Raw genomic sequence first — 20,989 nt, 5'->3', positions numbered from 1 at the left:
AGTATCAGTAGACTGTCTGATTAGTATCTGCGAACACTTTATTGTGATGCTCCAACAGACTATCAGCAGTGTGTGAAGTGTGTCAAAGCTCTCGGGGGACACATCCTAATAATACACAGTTTTTATGGCGGCGGCTATTTACACCAAGCGAAAATAGCATATTTTAATAGCGATATATTCCATGTAAAAATACTATTTGCACCTCAGTATTTTCCAGATTCATGATTCAAGTCATTCTGGTGATCAAAGATGAGTTTTAAGGGATAAACTGATTGACATCAGGGGGACTTTAATTAAATGTGTCTTCAGAAGACTTGGATTAAACCGCTCCGTATGGGTTTATTTCACCATCTCTTCATCAAGGTTTAGAAGCATCAGAGTTTCTGGTGAATAGACAGGTTTAATTTAAAATATCTTCATTTGTGCTCTGAAGATGAAGGAAAGTCTTACGGGTTTGGAACGACACGAGGCTGAGAAATTAATGACAGAATTTTCATTTTTGGGTGAACTAACACTTTAACATCTCCAGGTGATTTAAACTTCCTCATTATTGGATAAAAGGAGGCTGAGAGGATTTCAATGACTGGCTCCTGGGGTGTTTGACGACGGGTGTGTGAAACAGGACGGCTTGGCTTAGTCAATAAAACACACTTCAGCTGGATTTCTACTCAAGACTCTTTTAGGTTATGTTTTTGTGAATATTCTGAAAGATTAATAGGAGTTTTGTGTACACACGCATGCTCATGTTTGACAGAAAATAAGTCATGGAAATGTTTACTTAGTGGATATTCAAGTTTACTGTCGAACTTTGAAAACACTTTTGGAATAATATGAGGAAGGACCTCGAACGCCGCTGAAAACACAGTTCTGCCCCACTTTTGCTTGACTAGTCTAAATTAATATTTACACACATTTTATTTACAGAAGTGACACTTCATTCACTCAACATGTCTGTATAATTCTTACACGTGCAGTTTCTATGTCCTCGAATTATTAGACCGACTACATTGTTTATTTATACTTGTAATGATGAATGTCAAACCATTTTTTTTTTCGTGTAGTGCGAAAGCTAAAAGGTGATTAAAATGGTGAATAATTAAAAAGAAATATCAACCAGTTACAGCATATCAAACACACATTTTCATATTGAGTATAGTGTCAATTTAACCTAAAATCTTGGTGCTGAAAAGGCGTCCTTGTGTGCAGTGGTGTTCTGGATGTTTATGTTATGGCCCCTCAAACCCACAGAAGGGCCTTGTGTGTGTGTGTGTGTGTGTGTGTGCAGTGTGTTTATTTATCACTTGATTATTCCAGGTTGTCTGTTATTGGGTGGGTGATGCATGATGCTGTGAATCTCTGTGAATGAAGCCGGTGCACGAGGCCTGAATCAATAACACACACACACACACCGCAACACTATACACTGTCCAGATGATGACCGACACTGAACCAGAACCAGCGACTGTGACCCACTATAACTGCTTGAATCATCACTTACTCCACATTAAAGCGCGTAAACGCACACTGGACACAGGTAAAGCAGCGCATAGTGAGTGAGTGCGAAGGGCCGTTCATTCAGGACGCGTTCTTCTTCTTGCGCTCCGACTCGCGTTTTTGAACGCGTCCTGTGAACGCTGCGCGCTGAATCATCATCATCATCATCATCATCATCCATTCTCACCTCCGTTAAATGCGTCACTGCATGTGAGGCCAGTGCTGTTAATCCAGGTCCATCGCCGCGGGTTTGTGGAGGAGTCCAGCACATCGCATCGCTATATCATCCATCCATCCAGACTGGTACACGACGCGTCAGGCGCGCGCATCTATTCTCCAGGCAATGCAGCTGCTCTTAAAGGGGAAGCGCGCGATTTCTGATTGGTCCTTAAATGGGCCACGTCATGAAGTCATCGGTCACCATTGAGTGAAGGTGATTCAGAGCATCATCCTCCTCCTCCTCCATCAGGCCTGAGACTCACTGGGATCACATCATGAGTGGATACACACACACACACACACACACACTGCAGCTGCTGTATGTTCATGGAGACACTGACTGGAACGCCATATGCTAATAGGCTACTATACTGTATGCTCTCACTATAATACAGTAATTATAAGAGAAATATTATGTCCAAGTCTTCTTAAAAAATGTGGTCACTGCATGATGTTTCATTAACAAAGTTTGGGAGGAGCATGTTCTAATGAAATATCCAATCAACTCGTCATCAGCAATTATCACATCTAATCATATCAGCATGAGAGGAAACCTATATTCACTCTAAAATGGCTGGGTTAAAGTCCAACTGAAATCAAAATTGACCCTATTTACTTTGTTAGCGCATATTACTAGTCTTGTGGTGAACAATTAATCCGTGCAAGTTAATACACAGAAAAAAATTGTTTGCCGTCGTAATCTTTAATCAAAGTCTGAAAAGTTACTTCCGGTCTGGAATGGCGTTCCTTCTCCGATGACGTAGGTTTGACGGCTTGGGTTGGGAAACGCTTAACCACTCCCCTCAAACCGTTAGCCTGCTATGAGTGAGAGATGGAGAGGAGGAGCGCTAGAGTAAAACCCTGCCCTCTGTTCAATATTCCCTTTCACTGGGAAATACGTCACAGCACTGGAGAAAAGTCGTTTGCAACTTCCGGTTCACGTGGACTTTAAAAACAACCCATTTGGCAACCCAGCGCTGGACATAACAGTACACATGCTGGGTTAAAGTAACCCAGCGCGATGGATACACATTTTAACCCAGCAGGTTGGTTTGAAAAATTTAACCCAAATTTAGCTCATTTTGACTAAATGCTGGGCTAATTTCTACCTCATTAATGGTTATTTATATTTCCTTGCAGTAAATGCTATTTATATGAAACTAGTGTGTCGCGATGCTGGCCTTTCTCCAGGTGTCATAGACCTCTTGTTTTTGATCAAATCATGAGGTGAAAATCCAGCTTTTAATGTTGTTTATATGTCTATGCTGTGTTTTTAATGTGCTTTAAGACAAACCATGTGCAACAAACCAGAAAGGAAACGCTGCAAGGGACCTCAGTGTTTTTGGTGTCGATCGAAACACAGAAGGACCCCAAACAAACTCTGAGATCTGAGATCGCACACGCATGCGGTCTCGACCCAAGAGCGCACACACACATATTATATAACAGTCTGCCTTGAATGTCAGTGTGAAACGCTGAGCCGCAAAGGACTGTGGGAGGAGAGAGAATCCACACGTTCATAAAGACACACGTGCTTTTCTCATCATACGACACACACGGATTCATGGGAATGTGCTCAGCGTCTCAAACACTCGTCGTACTCTGTGTGTCGACTGGAGCCAGAGTCGAGCTGTTACTCACTCTCATGTGAAATGTGTTGTTTGAGATTCATTCACTGAACCAGACAAGAACAGAGTAGAGAAGAATAGAGCGTCTGAGAGGTTCATCATCACACGTGTTTGTTTAAACACGCAGAATCAAAGCTATAATCATTAATCTGTGTTTGTGATAAGCTCAGCATTATTCACTGGAGTTTGAGATCTCATTAACACCATGTTTTTCAGACCTACATGAATACAGTATGGCATTATCATCTGATCCCATGGTACCACCTCAGTCTTATGGTTTTGCTGTTAATATTTCACATCAAACGGTGTTTGGTGTGTTAGCCCCCAACGGCTCCTTCCAGGCAGCAAGGGGATGGGTAGGTTTAAGGTTGAGGTTAGGGTTAGCTGCCTGGAAGGAGCCGTTGGGGGCTAACAAAACTGCTCAGATTAAACACGCAAGTGTGTGCAGTAAGACTGATAATCTACAGCAGCAGACAGTGAAGATCGTAAGTCTTTGGCGTCGGGCGCACTGATTGGCTGAGTCGGGTCACATGGGCTGAGAGCTCAGTCACAGGGAATCAGATGAACTGAAGCAGCAGAGATGCTGACGGGGAGCAGAGGTCAACAGAGTGGGTCACCTGTGCTTTCTGAAACACTACAGCACTGCCACGCCTCCTTCAGTCCACACACACACACACACACACACACACACTGCCGCGGGTCAGACAGAGGAGGGCTCGCACCGCTCAATGGAATTTACAACAGCAACAGAAGTGTGTGCAAATGATTTGAACAATTCAGTGTGTGTGTGTGTGTGTGTGTGTGTGTGTGTGTGTGTAGTGTTCCAAAAATGAGCTTTCATTGAGCTTTTGTTTGGGCGCAGTGCCAGATTTCCCCCATTAGATGCCAGCAAAGCTCCGCTGGTACACAGTGGTTGGATTTGTGATTTGCAGTGGAGTTCCCTTTCAAAAGCGGTCACTTCCACATTGCGTATCCAGGTACGCTGTGGGAACTCTTCCCCTTTTTAGAAATCCTGAAACCTTATAGGATAACGCCAGTGAATTAACTGGCCAATTGTCGCGACTATGCAAATACTGTCGAGCCTTCGGGGAGTGTAAAATGCAGAGGAGCAACAATGACGTCAGAATCTTTTCCTTCACGCTGCCATCGTTGAAGACGCACCTAAAGAAATTTCTTGACTTCTAAACCACATCCGATGGCTACTTTCTGCAGGATTTGTGCGGGTCCCGTCAAACCGGGTCCCCGTCGCTCCATTCCCCAGTCCATTTCTCCGACTGGAGCTTCCGCCCTCCTCCAGTCGTCGCAGACTTTATCTCCTTCGGCGCTGGCAGAGACGAAGACTCCATGTCCCTCTCGGAGAGGGAGAAAGACTGGGCAGCGTCGGAGCCGGAGCCCCCCGACACAGAAGGCCCGGGAGGAGCTCGTCAGGGTTCTTGAGAAGGCGGTTAAGGTGCTGGACCTGCATGAGCATGTGGTAAAGTCGTGGTGTGCACCCCAGTCGGCGCGCGCCCATGCCTCTTCAAAGGCCTCCTTTTCCCACATGGACATAGTGGAAGCCCACAGCAAGGTGCGCTGTTTCCTCCTCATCCTATCAATACTGCGGCCCTGTCCCAAATGGCACACTTCATATGCACTTTCAGTCTTGTGGACTTACAATGGCTGCCGTGTGCGTGTGTGCGTTAAGTCCGTGAGACCGTAGGGTGTCTCATTTGTCATTTTAAGCCTCAGAAGGATGCTCGCGCACGCCCCCTGTGCGGTCGATATGCACCCTCAATGCGCACTTTTGCCGAGCTCTTCCCGACAGTCAAAGCGGCATTACGTCACGAAAGTGCGGACTCGTAGGAAGACCACGAGTGCTTAGGGTGCCATTTGGGACAGGGCCTGCGTTGCTTGCCCTGCCTCAGAGCAGCACTGAGCCTGTTATGACCTCCCAGCGTCACCGGCTTGCCAACATTCCTATTCGAACATTCACACAGCATCCAGCTCATCCATCACCAGCCGTTTCCCCGCCAGCGGCGGCGACCAGAGAGATTTGGCCACTATCTCATTTCCTAGACGCGTGGAGAGCTATACCAGGCATTTCGTGTTGGCTGCTGGATGTAATTCAACACGGGTATTCCCTCCAGTTCAAGGCTCCTCCTGTTGTGGAGTCGTCATGCGTGGCTGCTTCAGGGACCTTAGAGAGGCCAGGTGCACTACCTTCCCATGAGCTGGACACACTCGCAGAGTCTCGCGCACCTTCCACAAGGCGCCTTTACACTCTGAAATGGGGAGAGTTTGTGAAATGGTGTTGTGATAACGATATTGACCCGGCGAGCTGTCCCATGTCGGAAGTTTTGCGTTTCCTGCAGCACAGGTTGGATAACGGGAGCCTACCATCCACGCTAAAAGTTTATGTGGCCGTTAGCGCCTAGTTTCGTTCCCTGGTTCACAGGCAATCGATCGGAAGCATGCACTGGTGGTCAGCTTTCTCAGGGGGCGAGGACATCCCCCACGCCCCCCAAGCTCTCCACCCCCGTTCGAGCCCTTGCTTTGGATTGCTGGCTGGTCTTTACAGAACACTTTCGCCAGATTTTACAAGTTGCCTTTGGCATCTCAAGTGTCTATGTGTAATACTTACAGTATGTGAGAAGTGACCGCTCTCGAAAGGGAACGTCTCTGGTCACTGTTGTAACCTCGGTTTCCTTCATCGTGTAGCCCAGCGTCTGTCTCGTTCCTGTCTCTCAGAGAGCCGAGGTTACAACAGTAACCAGAGATGTTTTTCTCTCAAATATTGCACACACAATTTTTTTTTATTACACCCATATCAACACACACACAATTATAGCTGCAGAATTTATCCAATTGGCTCTATAATATGCAGATGCAGTAAACAAGAGTTTTTGCTTTATATGCCAAACCTGATAAAATGGCACAATAAAGTACACATGTTAAATTGTAAGCCTTGCCATCAGAATGAAAGCCTATTAACAAAGATTGCAGCATTTTTACATTGGCTGGGACTGAAAAAATGTGTTTTAATGGGTTTCAATGGGGACATTTTTGTCATTAAGATCTTAAAATGAACTATTTTGTGTTACTAGTGTAAAATTGATTAATTAAAGGAAATGGGGGTGAAATACTAAAATTACAATAAAAATACACACCTGTGCCAAAATGTATGCAGTTGACATTAACACGGGTAAAATAATCAAGAAAACAAAACTGGAAAAGACAAAAATGTCCATAAGGACGCACAAGGGTTTTATGGAGAGTATAGTATTATAGAGAGAGACTGATAACGGCAGTCAGAGAGAGTAACTAGTCTTGTAATTTGATGCAAAGGTAATATAATACAAGGTATAATGTTATATGTACATACATAAAAACATAAAAAAGTTTGCAGGATTTAGGATGCTGATGACCGTTCATCAAAGTATGTGAAAAGGGTCCGTCGTCTCGCTGTATGTCATTGTCTTTACATTTTCTGTGTAAAAGTGAGCAAAAAGGCCATTTTAAAGCAGTTAAGAAAACGAATCCTTGTATCTCCTGTTTTTATTTTGATCAGCTTCTGCTTCACGTCACACACATCTAAAGTCTCCACCAAACCAGTGCAGAACTGCTGGAAACATCTGCAAGTCTGGACCTGCGAATCATTAGTTTTGGGGTCAACTACAGGCAAGTTTAACCTTTTTTTTAAGAACAAAATTAATATTTTTATTCATCAAGGATTCATTAAACTGAACAAAAGTGACAGTAAAGACATTCATAATGTTACTTAAGATTTCTATTTAAGGTAAATTCTGTTCTTTTGAACTTTATATTCTTCAAAACATTTGAGCATAATTTCCACAAAAATATTAAGCAGCAAAAAAAGTTTATTATAACCATTATTAATAACCAAATCATCATATTAGAGTGATTTCTGAAGGATCATGTGACACTGAAGACTGGAGTAATGATGCTGGAAATTCAGCTTTGATCACAGGAATAATCTAAAGGAACTTTACTATATATTCACATTCTAATAATATTTCACTGTTTTTGACTGTATTCTTGATCAAATAAGCGTAAGAGACTTCTTTCAAAAGTTTTATTAATAACTGAATCTCATAATAAACAACCACACACACATTCCCTGAAAGCTTTAATTTAATTGGAAGAGACTACATCTAAAGTCCCATCAGCTGAATATAGAAAATGAAGGGATACAGATATGGTGTCAGATGATGGAAGTATTAAATAAACCGTTAGCACTGATATCAGTCTCTGTCAGGCGTTAGATTCACGAGTGCAGGAGCAGAGAGAGAGAGAGAGAGAGAGACCATCAAACCTTTACACCTGCTGTCTATTTAATAATGTTTAACCCACTATTCTCCCAAACGGTCCTGGTCCCAATAATCCAGTGACACCTCTGATTCTGATGCCGTATAGATGTGACGATGTGAAGAGCTACTGCCAGGTGTCTCCGTTCTCATGGAACTGGTGCAGGTGATCCGAGTACCTGTGGGAAGAGTGTGTGGATCATTAAACACACACACACACACACACACACACACACACACAGAGCTTCAAAACCATCAAATCTGGGTGTAAACACTCACTTTTTCGCACAAAACGCAGAACAGTCCCGGCCGATGCTCTCACTCCAGGCGGTTTTATACAGCACCTGACACACACACACACACACACACACACACACACACACGGTCATAAGGCTTCAGACCAGCTCAACACGAGCAGTAACACACAGTTAATCTGAGGGTCACGTGACGCACCAGGAAGACGAGGCAGTGCAGGATCAGTGTGTAGAAGAACGCCACAGTCCTGGCCGTCTTATTGGACAGGATCACACGACCCTGAAACACACACATTTTAATAGAACAATTACAATAGTAATATTTACGGCTGTCATCATTTCTGTGCTTCTAGCGGTTAAAACAGAGATTTTCTTCTGGCAGAAAACTGAAAGTTGCTCTTGTTTTGTTTCTTTCCTATGAACCCTTGTCACAGTCGGTGATGATGCGTTTCCACAGGTATCAATCGCAAATACAGTCAATTTGATATAATTTCATATGTGCTTTTATAATGCTATAGTTTGCTTTTTTGTAAGTTTGACGACTTCTGCCTCTGAGAACCCTGGAAATGTGAAAAGGCTCCTTTGTGGGGTTTATCCGAGCGAAACGGGGACCAAATGTAGGGCGGGACTTGATTCTGTCCAGTGAGACCTGATTGGACTGTATGCTAATGAGGCCCTGTGATGTCATGTGAGTGACAGGCTGCTGGAGGGGCGGGGCTACTGTTGATGATTCATGCTTCTGATTATAGATTACGAGAGCACATCACTCTAAAGTATATGATGTGCACTAACAAATCATTCATTATTAAACACTGCAATATTCCGTTAAAAATATAAGGATTTCATGATGACTTCTCTTTTTATAAACTATAAATCTTCATAAACTATCTTCTTTACAGATTTAGGAGGATGTTTGGCCGTTGGTGTATGCTGAGTTTCAGAGGCACGTTATAATGGACTGAAACTCACAGAGATGGAGATGTTTGTGTGAGCCGCTGGTGTGTGTGTGTGTGTGTGTGAGAGATACACACCAGGCTGAGCGTGGCTTTGTCCCACGGGCTGAGGCTCTGATATCTCCTCTGACGCTCCTAAAGGAGTAAATCACATTAGAAAGCATCACACCTGAATCAACAACAACAAACGAACCCTTTCAGAAGCGAGAGTTCGTGTTCTTCTCACCCTTTTGCTGAAGGAGGCGAAGGGGTCGAGTCTCTCCTCGTACTGAGACGAGTATCGCATCACTGTATCATCACTGTCTCCAGCCTAACACACATACACACACAGAGATGATCTGATCACACATGCACAGCACTAGGCATGTATGTATTGTCTACAATAATATCACAAAAATGTTTTGTCTTATATTTATAACCTGTGATTCAGTAGAGGAATATCACACAAACACAAGTGCTGTTTTATCCCAAATATCAGCACGATTGCTAATGTGATACCGAGTTTATACAAGCTTAATATTGTGTGACATTTTAGACACAATATTGACTGTTTTTGCCATGGAAAATATTCAAAGCGGCGCTTCAGTTCTGAATGAATCCCTGTTTTTGAACGAATCAGGCGAGTCAATGATTCATTAACAGTCACTCGCTTCGTTCCTGAATGAATCAGCAGTGTAAGTCTGACCTAAACGCCACTTCAGACGCAGCTTCTGTTTCTCCTCATTGCAAAGATGAATTTTGTTGATGCTGATTTCATTTGATTGGTATCAGTCCTATTGGGTCTCATTATTCTAACTGTATTTACTGAGTAAATCTAAGAATTTGACATAAAAGATGTTGCATACATCTAATAAGGTTAGAAAAAATCCACTTATAAACGTGGAAATCAGTTTAAGGAGGGAAATATCAGCCGTTTACCCTTTGTGTGACCTTATGGACATTTTTGTCTTTTGGTCGCTTAGCCTGTGTTAATGCTAACTGCATGAAGTTTGGCACAGGTGTGTATTTTTATTGGAATTTTACTATTTCACCCCCATTTCCTTTAATACATTTATTTTGCACTAGTAACACAAAATAGTTCCACTCAGGACCTGAATGACAAACATGTCCCCATAGACAGCCACTTAAACTGCAATTTTTAATCCCAGGGCCATTTAACTATGAAATATAATTACATTTTTGCAAGCAAATACTCGCTTTATTCCTGTTTTCTGCTTCTGCACATTTTCTAGCAGTTTCAGAGTTCAATATGTTTCATAATATATATAAAATAATGTTCATAAATAATTTTTATAAAATTAAACCTTTTAACTTTTTTTTTCTTCAATTTTTTTTTTTTTTTTTTTTGCCAAGGGTCTTCTTTAAAATTGTCCCAAACTTAAGTCTGTGCTCACTAAGCTTTACATGTTCATGACAGTTTTTGTCCACTATGGACCTAAAAGTGTAAGTTTTTTCATTAGGTTAATGAAAGAGTGAATGTGTGTCAGCTGTGAACTGACCATGGCACAGAATATGAGGAATATGTAAAGCTTCGGGAGTCAGCTGACCACGGCCAGCACAAAACACCCTCAGCAGAATATCGTCTATCGTTACACATGAAATCCCAGGGAATATGGCGATGTCCCGTTTGGTCGCGAGCGTTAATGGTGTCGTGAAGGACTCACTCTGCTAGGGTAGCTCTGCAGGAACTTGATCTTCTCGTAGAGCTTGATGTTGTCGGCCCGCAGACTGTCCAGCTCGCTCTGAAGAGCCTGTAAGGTCTGCTGTAGGGATCCGCTCGCCTGACACACAACAACAACACTCAGACTCTTCCCTGGGCCACAGGAACCAGGTAAAGTCATGTGATGGCACAGTCATGTGATGTGTACAGTCATGTGATGCCACAGTCATGTGATGGTATAGTCATGTGATGCGCACTCACGGCCTCCAGCTCCTGGTTGCGCAGGCGAAACCTCTCCCTCTGACTGGAGATGATGGACAGCAGAGAGTCCATCTGACCCTGAGGAAGATCCGCCTGAGGAGAGCCGCCAGCACCTCAACACACACACACACACACTGCTTATCTAACAGTAGGTCTGTCAAAATGTTTGCAAAATCTTTCTTAAATATTTGCAAAATTCGAATTCTAAAAGCAATACTAACTGTTAGAGGACAAATGTACTGTATTGTCTCCTATGTCCACTAGAGGGAGCATGTGAGCGCAATTAGCAAATATAAACCAAATCAAGCATCGCATCTTTTATAGAAATGAAATGACATTCACTTTATAAAGTGCATTAACTTTTGAAACTATTGTTCTTAAATAAATTATAATTTCCTTAATGTGTATGCAAGGAAAATTAGGTTACAATATTGCATAAAACTGTGTAAGTGCATCAGTGACCTGAGAAAACACACGCATTCGAATGTGCCGTTTTTAATTTTGTTTTATTCAACGAATATTCGAAATTCGACTTTTTATTTGACAGCACTAGCCGACAGTCATTTACATTCAATCATTTAGCAGACGCTCTTATCCAAAGCACTGACAAACGAGGAGGGCAACAGAAGTGTAACTCAGTCTGTATTGTATTGTGTGTAATGCATGTTTACCAGAGAACAGAGCGGTGGCCTCTTTAATGGGCTCCGGGACGATCACTGCGCTGCTGTCTGCACCCTAGAACACACACACACACACACACACACACTTCAGTGTTAGACAACATTCTCCAGAAAACACCTGCTCACTGATCGAGACTTACTATTGACTATATTACCACGCTCAACCGCTCTAAAGTTTAGGGTCATTTGTCTCTGCTCAGCAAGGCTGTATTTATTTGAGCAAAAATACAGTAAAAACAGTGAAATACTAGTTTAATATATCCATTTTCTATGTGAATATATAGTAAAGTGTAATTTATTCCTGTGATCAAAGCTGAATTTCCAGCATCATTACTCCAGTCTTCAGTGTCACATGATCATCACAATATGATGATTTGCTGCTCAAGAAACATTTATGATTATCATCAATGTTGAAAACAGTTGTTCTGCTTCAGATTGTTTTGTGGAAACCGTCTTACTTTCTATTTTCAGGATTCTTTGATGAACAGAAGGTTTTGTGACATTGTCCACTCCATCAATTTAATGCATCCAAGCTCAATAAAAGTATAGAAAAAGAAAACTTTTTTTTCTGACCCCAAACTTTTGAACAGTAGTGTTTTTTATTCCATTTTTACATTTACTGCCATAAAATATTTACTTCACCAGTGTTTTTAGGGCAGTGAAAAATAATGTTAATTTCTGCAATTAATATGGACTGTTTAGCATGTCATAAATAATGCAGCACATATTTCCTGAACCTACGCTAGTGTTTTATTCACACTCCTGGTGCTAAAAGCTATGAAGTGAAAGAGAGAGAGAGAGAGAGAGAGAGAGAGAGAGAGAGAGAGAGAGAGAGAGAGAGAGAGAGAGAGAGAGAGAGAGAGAGAGAAGAGAGAGAGAGAGAGAGAGAGAGAGAGAGAGAGAGAGAGAGAGAGAGAGAGAGAGAGAGAGAGAGAGAGAGAGAGAGAGAGAGAGAGAGAGAGAGAGAGAGAGAGAGAGAGAGAGAGAGAGAGACTTTACTATAAAGATAATTAGAATTTATTATATAATTATTTCATTATTCCCAAAGGTTATATCATGAGTCTATGTGAGGATTCCCAGGACAGGATGTGTGTGACGTGTGTGACGTGTAGATGATGTCTGACCTCGGCGTCGGGCCGTGACATGGTCTGGATGGTGCTGAGGTCCTGCTCCAGTTTGAGGATCAGCTCTTTCTGATCAGCACTGGTCTTCACCGCCGCAGAGAACTCCAGCTGTAGAGACGTGTACCGGCCTGAACACACACACACACACACATCAGTGTGTGTACCGTCTCAAGAAGATCAACCTTCACAAGATTTTAACCTTTGAATATTTAGCTTCCATCTTCATCTTCAGTGGTTCTCCACCAAAACCACAGTCTAACTCTGAACCCTACTAACCCTCGCCTGTGCCGTGTCTCCTGCTGTGCTATCACGAGCTGCTCTCAACACACACCTTAATATAAGCCCACGAGCTTCCGTCAGCGTTTGAAAGCTTCAGTCTCGTACAGTACGTTGACTTTCCCACACTTTACACTGTTAAAAGTTTGCTCTACTGGACTATGTAATGTGTCTGTGCTTGGTTCCCAGATTTGGTCTGATCAACCGTTCATTGAGCTAAACTGTAAATCCACCATGACTATCATAATCTTACATTTACTGATTTCTGCATCTGTGCAAACTCATCTCACTAGCCATGTTTCCATCCAAAGTTGCGAATTTAACTTGTGCGCAAAATGGGAATATCGCATAAAACATTTGCGAATAAAGCAGCGTTTCCATCCAGTGAGTCAAAGAGAACCGAATTAATACCTCCTGATAAACTGGCGCTAAATATCACTAAGAAAAGTAAGAGAAGCCACTGTTTATAATAATTTTCGTATATATAATAAATGACTTGCGTCTCAGAGCGCGCAGACGAAACACAACGAACGCATTTCGGAGGAAGATGCTGCCGTTTGGGAACGCAATTTGAATTAATTCAGTAAAGACGTTTCCAACGTAGTTCATGCACGTTTTGTCGGATGTGTCCAACTCAAACAAGCGGATGCGTTTTTTATGTGCATTTTTTAAAAAAAATTATGCACAACTTGCCGTTTCCATCCAGCAGTTTTTGATGTGATATCCCGAAGTGCACACTGAAGCAGGACAGCTTAAGACATTACAGAACACACTCGCTCCCTTGATAAGCCTGTTTCCACTGCCCTTGACATCCACACCCCCCTTAAAACTAGACTTGTCCTATCCACACACTCGACTCCCTGGTTTACTCCTGCACTTCTGAACACCAGAGGCCATCTCTATAGGAAAACCGGCTTAACTGTGCACTTATCTGTTAACATGAACCACTTCCAGTCACACAAATCAGCACGCTCAGTTCACTACTCTACTAGTAATAGTAACCTCACCAACCCTCCTGTCCCTGACAAACTCAGCAGAGCTCCTGGAGTCGTGTTTACACTTCTTCCTAAATAACATATATATGTACATATGTACAGTGTATATAACCTCTTCCCCTCTACAGTCTTCTCCTATTCTCTCTCAGGACTTCCCCACTGGTACTTTCACTGACTTTGCCTTCTTCTTATGGCTGTTGACTCTGGCTTCATCTGTATCCTAATTCTCATAGTCCTTTCCTCTCCATTTGACACCATTTCTCATAGTATTTTCATGTCCCCTTTCTCTGCTCTTGGTAACCCTGGAACGGCCTTATTCTGTCCACAAACGCCCCTGTATCGCACGGTGTTCCCCAGGGCTCTGTTCTAGGACCTTTACTCTTCATCAGTCACATGACCCCTTTAGGTTACATTATCCATCGCCAGGGCTTTAACCTTCATTGCCATGCAGATACACACTCAACTTTACATTTGTTCTCACTATAGAGGGTATGCGTGTGACGTTACCCTCGGTGGAGTGACTGCGGTTACACACACGGAGTGGCAAAAAGACTGAGCGGCAGCATTGGTTTTCATGCCGTGAAAAACACACATAACACATCTAAAACTGGAAAGAGCTTTGAGATTGACTGTACAAACAGATTTGACAAGAAATCTGAGGTATATTTTCACAGACTGCAGAAAGCTGCAGAACAGAGAAGCGAATGGATCCCTGCAATTCACAGAAACAACTGGATCCAGGCAGTGTAAAATTAGGGGTAAAATCATACCCTATATATTGTATTGTTATATATTGTATTGACAACTCATCAATTAAATATTTATCATCATATATTCTGCATAATTGGATGTTTTTAAATAAACGATATGGACGATATGATGATATATACAACATTGATGAGTTAAACATGGATTTAGACCTATATTGTATTTATATAAAGTGTTCACAGGCAAATTTGCTTTATGTATTTCCCCAGCATCGAAATCAGGCACATATAAATGTCAGGAAACATGATTCCTGCTGCATGTCAATATCACTGGATCACAGGATCTTTGATAAGTTTTAAGGAACACTTTATCGAGTCCAACCTTTAGCTCAAACTGATAATCGCTTGTTTTACTCTCGTTTTCGCAGTTTCTCCGATTAAGTCGTCACTCAGCAGCTCTTCTTCACTCAGTCCAGCTGAGGGAGTGTGTTCCCGTGGGAAAGTGACGTCAATGCATTCCCTCTATTCTGCCCCTTTCCCCACTGTAAACAGCCCCCAGACTCACTGCTCAGCTCAGTGTTAGCGATGCGCAGAGACGCGTTCTCCGACTGAAGGCCGCGGTTCTTCTCCAGCAGCAGCACCTCCAGCGGCTTACAGGAGTCCTGCGAGAGACCAGCACATCAACACCTCCAACAACACACTATAACACACTGAAGACTGATGTTTACCTGCACTGTGGCGCTGTCACACGGCCCGAACTCCATCGACTTCAGGATGCTGTCAATAACAATCAGAGCCGATCAGTAAGAGGAAGCCAGGAGCCGATCGAATCTAGTCTTTCTGACAGCCTTACTCCAGCCATGATTAAATACAACATACATGTTCATGGACTCGAGCACTCAGAATGGGCATGATCTTTAAAGAAACAACTCATGACTTACAACTGTGCCAATTATATACAGTTTATATTAACACCAAATGATACACACACACACACACACACAGTGATGAAACATGATGCTCTTTTGTAGTTTTTGTAGCAGGCCCTACTGAGATGCTGAAAACAACATTTTAACCAACAATTAAAGAAATATATATATCAAAAAATATATCAAAAAGTGCAGATATTTCTTTAATTGTGGTTTACCCGTCAATAACTCGAGTAGACAAACTGAATAAATGGCCAGTGATGTTTGCCACGGCCAAGCGTGGACTCGTCAGGAGCGATGGACTCTCACCTGAGCTCTTTCTTCACCTCCTCATAGTCTGCCTGCGTCTGCAGCTTCTCCTCCAGTTGCTGGAAGACATGAAGAGACCGTGATGAAGACAGATGTACAGCACTGGAGCTCAATCACACACACACACCTGTTACGTGGCCACATTTCTGACCTAAAATGCTGTTTTTAATTGTTCTTGTTGATGATGATCTGTGAGTGTTAGCCAATGCCCAGCATTACCACTGCCATACACTGATCTGTGCAGATCTGCTTCATATGATGGGAATTTGCAGTTCAGAACTGAAGCTGTGATGCTTCTGTGTGTGTAGTACAGTGAGCGGCCCTTAAAGGGACAGTTCACACAAAAATTCTAATTATGTATTATTATTAATTTATTATTACTTATGATGTAACAAGTACATCAGGATTTATGGGAAGTGTTCCCGGTTCCGGCTGATCTAATCTATGCAGCCAAACACTGAATTATAGAAGTCTATAATGTGTTGTGTGAATGCTAGGCCAAAGAGATGTGTTTTTAGACTAGATTTGAACTAAACTGTAACACAATGTGTGTGTTATGTGCAGCATGGATTTCTGTCAGGGATGGAAATGGAGTGGATGTGTTTGCATGTGTGAAAACCAGCACGCTAATGGTGTGTGTGTGTGTGTGTGTGTGTGTGTGTGTGTGCACCCACATCGCCCTAGCAGGGAATGGAGGAACGAGGTAAGATGGGGTGTGTGTGTGTGTGTGTAAGTGCTGCTCTAACCAACAGGGACAGGTCACTCTGTCACAGTGCCCATCAACTGTTTGGTTACTGCCATTCTTCAAAATATCTTCTTTTGTGTTCAACAGAAGGAAGAAACTCATACAGGTTTGGAAGCACATGAGGGTGAGCACATTTATTTTCATTTTTTGGGTGAACTGTCCCTGTAACGCAGCAGTGCACATGAGTGTGTGTTGCGCACCTGGAGCGCGGTGGTCTTGTCCTGGAGCTGCTGCTGCAGTCGGCTGGTGTGTGTGTCGGATCTCTCTCTGAGCGAGGACAGGCTGGCCTGCAGTCTCTGAACGTCCTCCACCAGCTGCAGCATCTCTCGCTCCTTCGCACTGAGCTCCGCCTCCACACTGGAGCGCGGCACCAGCTCCGCACACTCGTCCTGCTGGACACACACAACAACACTGAGCATCGTATCAACACACACACACACACCAGTAGACGTGGGGAACAGAGGTTTCCTGTGAATGTGCTGCGATGAATGAGGTGAACGCTGAGGTGAACGCTGACCAACACTAACATTAGCATTTCTTAGTCAACAACAGACTAAGCATTGAAAATATTCTGCCAGCTGCCAAAATTAATCTTTGCATCTGATCATTTACTGTGAAGATCATCTGCAGTGTAAGCGCACTGTGAAGAGCATCAAATGTTTATATTTGCAACATGTTTCTGCAGTGTTGAGCTTTGCAGCCGTTCAGTCATATCTCGAGGGCATGAACGCAGTGGCCAATCAGATGTGTTTGCTAGAGTTTGAGTTCTGCATGCTCGCCAATCCTTTCATTATAACCCACAAAGTATAAACACAATGTCAATAAGAGATTCATAGCACAGCTTCATTGATTATAACAGGAGATTCGCGCTGTGTATCTTGCGTTGTGATTGACAGCTTCAGTGATTATAAGAGCAGCGATCTTTGCTCGCTTTATCCAGCTTGTTTTTCAACGCGGAAGTGAGGTGTTTTCTGTGAATGTGCGAGACTTCAGGTCGCTATAGGGAAATAACGAGAAGAATATCAAAGTGCAGTAAACTGTAAAACTGTTTGCGCTACAAACCAGCGTGTTTATAATTAAGACATTACATTAAAATAATATAGTAAGAAATTCCAGTTTGCAATATCAAGCAGAATAAAGAGCTTTTTTGTACAGCTAAAAATAACCAGAAGCCAGACACATTAAAATTACAAAAGGTGCGTAAATTACAAAATGACATGCATGTGCTTACTCTGAGAAATAAGGTGTATAATAATGCATACTTTTCATGCTGCTAACTACACACTGCAAACTTTCTGGATTGACACCCGTATTTAAATGCAAAACTGAGTCTGATTCACAGTGATAACTATAGCAATGGACGTAAAAAAATTGTATCTAAAACTGTTCTACCACACCCCTGGGCATTTTAAATACCCGTCTTAAAGAGCATTCACTGAAACGCAGTCAGTGATGTCACAGGTGAATGTAAACAAATGGGAAAGACATCAGATGTGTAACAGTGTATTAGATCAGTGCATTCGCTCTTAAAGTGACAGTAGCCTTTTATTCCTGCTGCTGTCATTAATGTTAATCAAACGAGAAAAAATGACTGAATAACTTTAATAAGAATCAATGTTTGTTTCATTTATACAGTGAAGAATATGTAGGGTATTTACATTCATCACTTTATTCAGTTTCTTAGTTTATGACTGACTGTCTTCAATAAGCTTGATATGCTTTTACTTGTATTAGTTAGACGAGTGTGAGTTTTTACTGTTGTATCAAAAATGTTATCAAGAAATGTGACATTTCAAAGGCATCTGAAAGTATGGTGTCGTAACAATGTTATTTTCATCAAGAATAGCTATATCCTGATGTATACCGCTATCGTGATTCGTGATCATATCTTGATATAATATGTAGGTCATATCTCTTAAGGTATGAAAATTTCGCACGTTAAAACATGAATACGACCTCACGTTGTGTCGATCACGTTTACACACTTTCGTCCGTCATAAAAACATTCGGATCGAGTTCGATTATCTGCGTTTTTCGCATCCATATCAAGCATTCTGAGAGGGGTTTTGACCAATCAGAGCCACCGAATGACGAATACGAACATTTCGGATTGTGCAAGGACCTTTACACTACAGTGCTGTTTTTTGGGGGAGTTTGGAGAACACAAAGCGGCTTTTCAGGCTGGAATAACACCAACAGAAGCAAGGTTTGTTTGACTCAGAACTATGCTTTTATGTTAATGGTGGTGTTTATCTGATGGTTATATCAGTGCTTTAGTTCATGTGGTAGCAGTTAATGTGAAGAAAGCATGTATGAGTGTGATATTGTGAGCTGGTACCGTGTACGGCGTGTTGTCCGTGCGTGTCGGCGCTTGTGTTGATCTGATCTGCTCTCTCAGAGCTTCAGCTTCTCTCTCAGCAGCGTCTGCTCTCTGCAGGAAAACACCATCAGAACAGTTAACAGCTCTCTCTCAGAGAGGATCTTCACCAGAACACATGCATGTCTGTCAAACTCATGTGTGTGTTATCATCTGCTCTCTGCAGGAAAACACCAGTTAACAACTCTACTCTCAGCCGCTCTTAAGACTGGCTCACACTACAGGAGTTTTAAAATCCTAACCGATTGTGAAATCCGGTTGCAGAACACACTTAAGGAGAATCTTGGCAGATGTTCTTCCCTCAAATATTAAACATGGACACACTACAAGTTTTGAAAATCACGGCGCATCACACACTACAAATGTTCTCAAGATTATCGTGCGGAAGCGCCTCACGCGATCTCACACAGCAGATCGGAAGCAGCAAAGCAGATGTTAACAAAATGGATACTGTAACACGACAACAGCTGTATCAATAATGATCGTTTGTTGTGAGAAAAAACAAAAGTGGAAGATTAAACAAGTGTGGATGAGGAAATGGTTGGGGAGACGGGGTCAACATGGATGGTCAGTTCTTCAGCGAGAGTTGGAGGTAAGAACTGAATTGCCTGATAGTGTGTTAGAATTTTTACCGCTATAGCGTATTTCAAAATGTCCGTCACTTCCGTCTCCTCGTAGACTTGTTTCTTATTGCCTATTGTGACAGTACTGACGTAACCAGTCTTGCTCATCCTGATTTAAAACCCTAAATATCAAACATGTTTGATGTGATCGGGATGGGCCCGATTTGTGTGAGAGCGGATCGGGAGGTGCAAGATTCGATCCGTGAGCGCCTCACATTACCAGATCATCTGCGCCGAACATCGGAACTGATCGAGGTCCTCGACAAGATTTTTTCTCCGATTCTCGGGAGGGGAAATCCGGCATAAATCGGCCTAAAACTCCTGTAGTGTGACCTTTAGAGAGGGTCTTATGTGTGTCAAACTCATGACTGCACCTGATTGGCTCGCTCCACATCCGTCATCACCATGTCAATCTCATCAGCCCTGAGAAACACACATGTACAGATGTGCTTTAATGTACACACACTCTGAAAACATCTGATAGTAATATATGACGAGGATGAGGACGATGGTCTAATGTTTAACAAACAAGTAGTCATTACTTCAATGAGCTCACTGTTTCTGCCTTAAATTATTATATTGTTTAAGTTACTACATTATTAGCTAACTGTGACTCTGAAATACATATTTCCTGATATCAGATCTCTCTAAATTGTAACGTGGACTCATGCACTTTCTGTAAAGCTGCTTTGAAACGATGTGTATTGTGAAAAGCGCTGTACAAATAAAGGTGAACTGAATTAATGTCACTATGAGCGAGAACACTTCTCCAGGAACACGTTCATCAGATCTGACTGGAAGAGTAAAAACAACAGTAAACTTCACTTGTGTTGTTTATCTACAGCTGCAGGGTTATAACACACCTCTTATGATATTTGTGTCTGGATTATGAGCACACCAGACGACAGAAGACTCTCATTTCTCTTTATTTCTCTCTGTTTTCAGCTAATCTGCTGCTTTGCTGCTCAAGAAACATTTCTGATAATCATTAATGCTGAAAATAGTTGTGCTGCGAATATTTGTGCGTAAACCCTGATACATTTTATTTTACAGAACTCTCAAAAGAACAGCATTTATTTACATTATAAATAATGTTTAAATTACATGTTTATTTAAATATTTACTGTCACTTTCTTTGAATTGAGTGCGTCCTTGATGAATAAAAGTATTAATTTCTTTCCAAACCCACTGACCCCAAACTTCTGAACAGTGTTGCACTTGTAGTAGTTCACTTGATGAAGAGATGAATATGAATGATGATTCGCGTATGAAGTAGTTGAACACACACTTACTTTGCAGCCGCCTCTTCGTCATATTTAGTCTTCAGGTAAAAAAGCTCCGTCTGAGTTCGTTCAAGAGCTGCAGAGACACAACAATACGTCATGAGCTATTTAATAATAATAATCTCCAGCACCCTCACACACACACACACACACACACACACACACTGA

At 42.2% G+C, this 20,989-nt stretch overlaps 2 protein-coding genes across 3 annotated transcripts in view; both read right to left on the bottom strand.

Annotated features, from left to right (window-relative positions):
* Positions 1-1,816, bottom strand: part of sh2b2 (SH2B adaptor protein 2) — a 33,020-nt gene extending 31,204 nt beyond the window's left edge. Inside the window, exon 1 of the mRNA XM_084127616.1 lies at positions 1,682-1,816. The gene's annotated coding sequence lies outside the window, so the exon portion shown is untranslated. The remainder of the gene's footprint in view (positions 1-1,681) is intronic.
* Positions 1,817-7,399: 5,583 nt separating this feature from the next.
* cux1b (cut-like homeobox 1b) overlaps positions 7,400-20,989 on the bottom strand; it is a 21,921-nt gene continuing 8,331 nt past the window's right edge. The window contains exons 8-23 of one of the 2 annotated variants that reach the window (XM_084127614.1): positions 20,831-20,897; positions 19,913-19,961; positions 18,877-18,969; positions 16,739-16,930; positions 15,794-15,852; positions 15,284-15,332; positions 15,121-15,217; positions 12,578-12,705; positions 11,445-11,508; positions 10,774-10,886; positions 10,517-10,633; positions 9,079-9,162; positions 8,931-8,987; positions 8,099-8,179; positions 7,925-7,989; positions 7,400-7,824 (exon numbers count right to left, since the gene is read on the bottom strand). In XM_084127614.1, coding sequence (XP_083983740.1) covers positions 7,773-7,824; positions 7,925-7,989; positions 8,099-8,179; positions 8,931-8,987; positions 9,079-9,162; positions 10,517-10,633; positions 10,774-10,886; positions 11,445-11,508; positions 12,578-12,705; positions 15,121-15,217; positions 15,284-15,332; positions 15,794-15,852; positions 16,739-16,930; positions 18,877-18,969; positions 19,913-19,961; positions 20,831-20,897 — 1,367 coding nt within the window. In that variant the 3' untranslated portion in view covers positions 7,400-7,772. The remainder of the gene's footprint in view (positions 7,825-7,924; positions 7,990-8,098; positions 8,180-8,930; positions 8,988-9,078; positions 9,163-10,516; positions 10,634-10,773; positions 10,887-11,444; positions 11,509-12,577; positions 12,706-15,120; positions 15,218-15,283; positions 15,333-15,793; positions 15,853-16,738; positions 16,931-18,876; positions 18,970-19,912; positions 19,962-20,830; positions 20,898-20,989) is intronic. The other variant, XM_084127615.1, reaches the window with a different exon arrangement.

This window comes from Abramis brama (genome assembly GCF_963993115.1).
Source record: "Abramis brama genome assembly, chromosome: 10".
NCBI classification, from domain to species: Eukaryota; Metazoa; Chordata; class Actinopteri; order Cypriniformes; family Leuciscidae; genus Abramis; species Abramis brama.
Note: the sequence above shows the minus strand (reverse complement) of the source record. Positions and strands in the feature narration are given on the sequence as shown.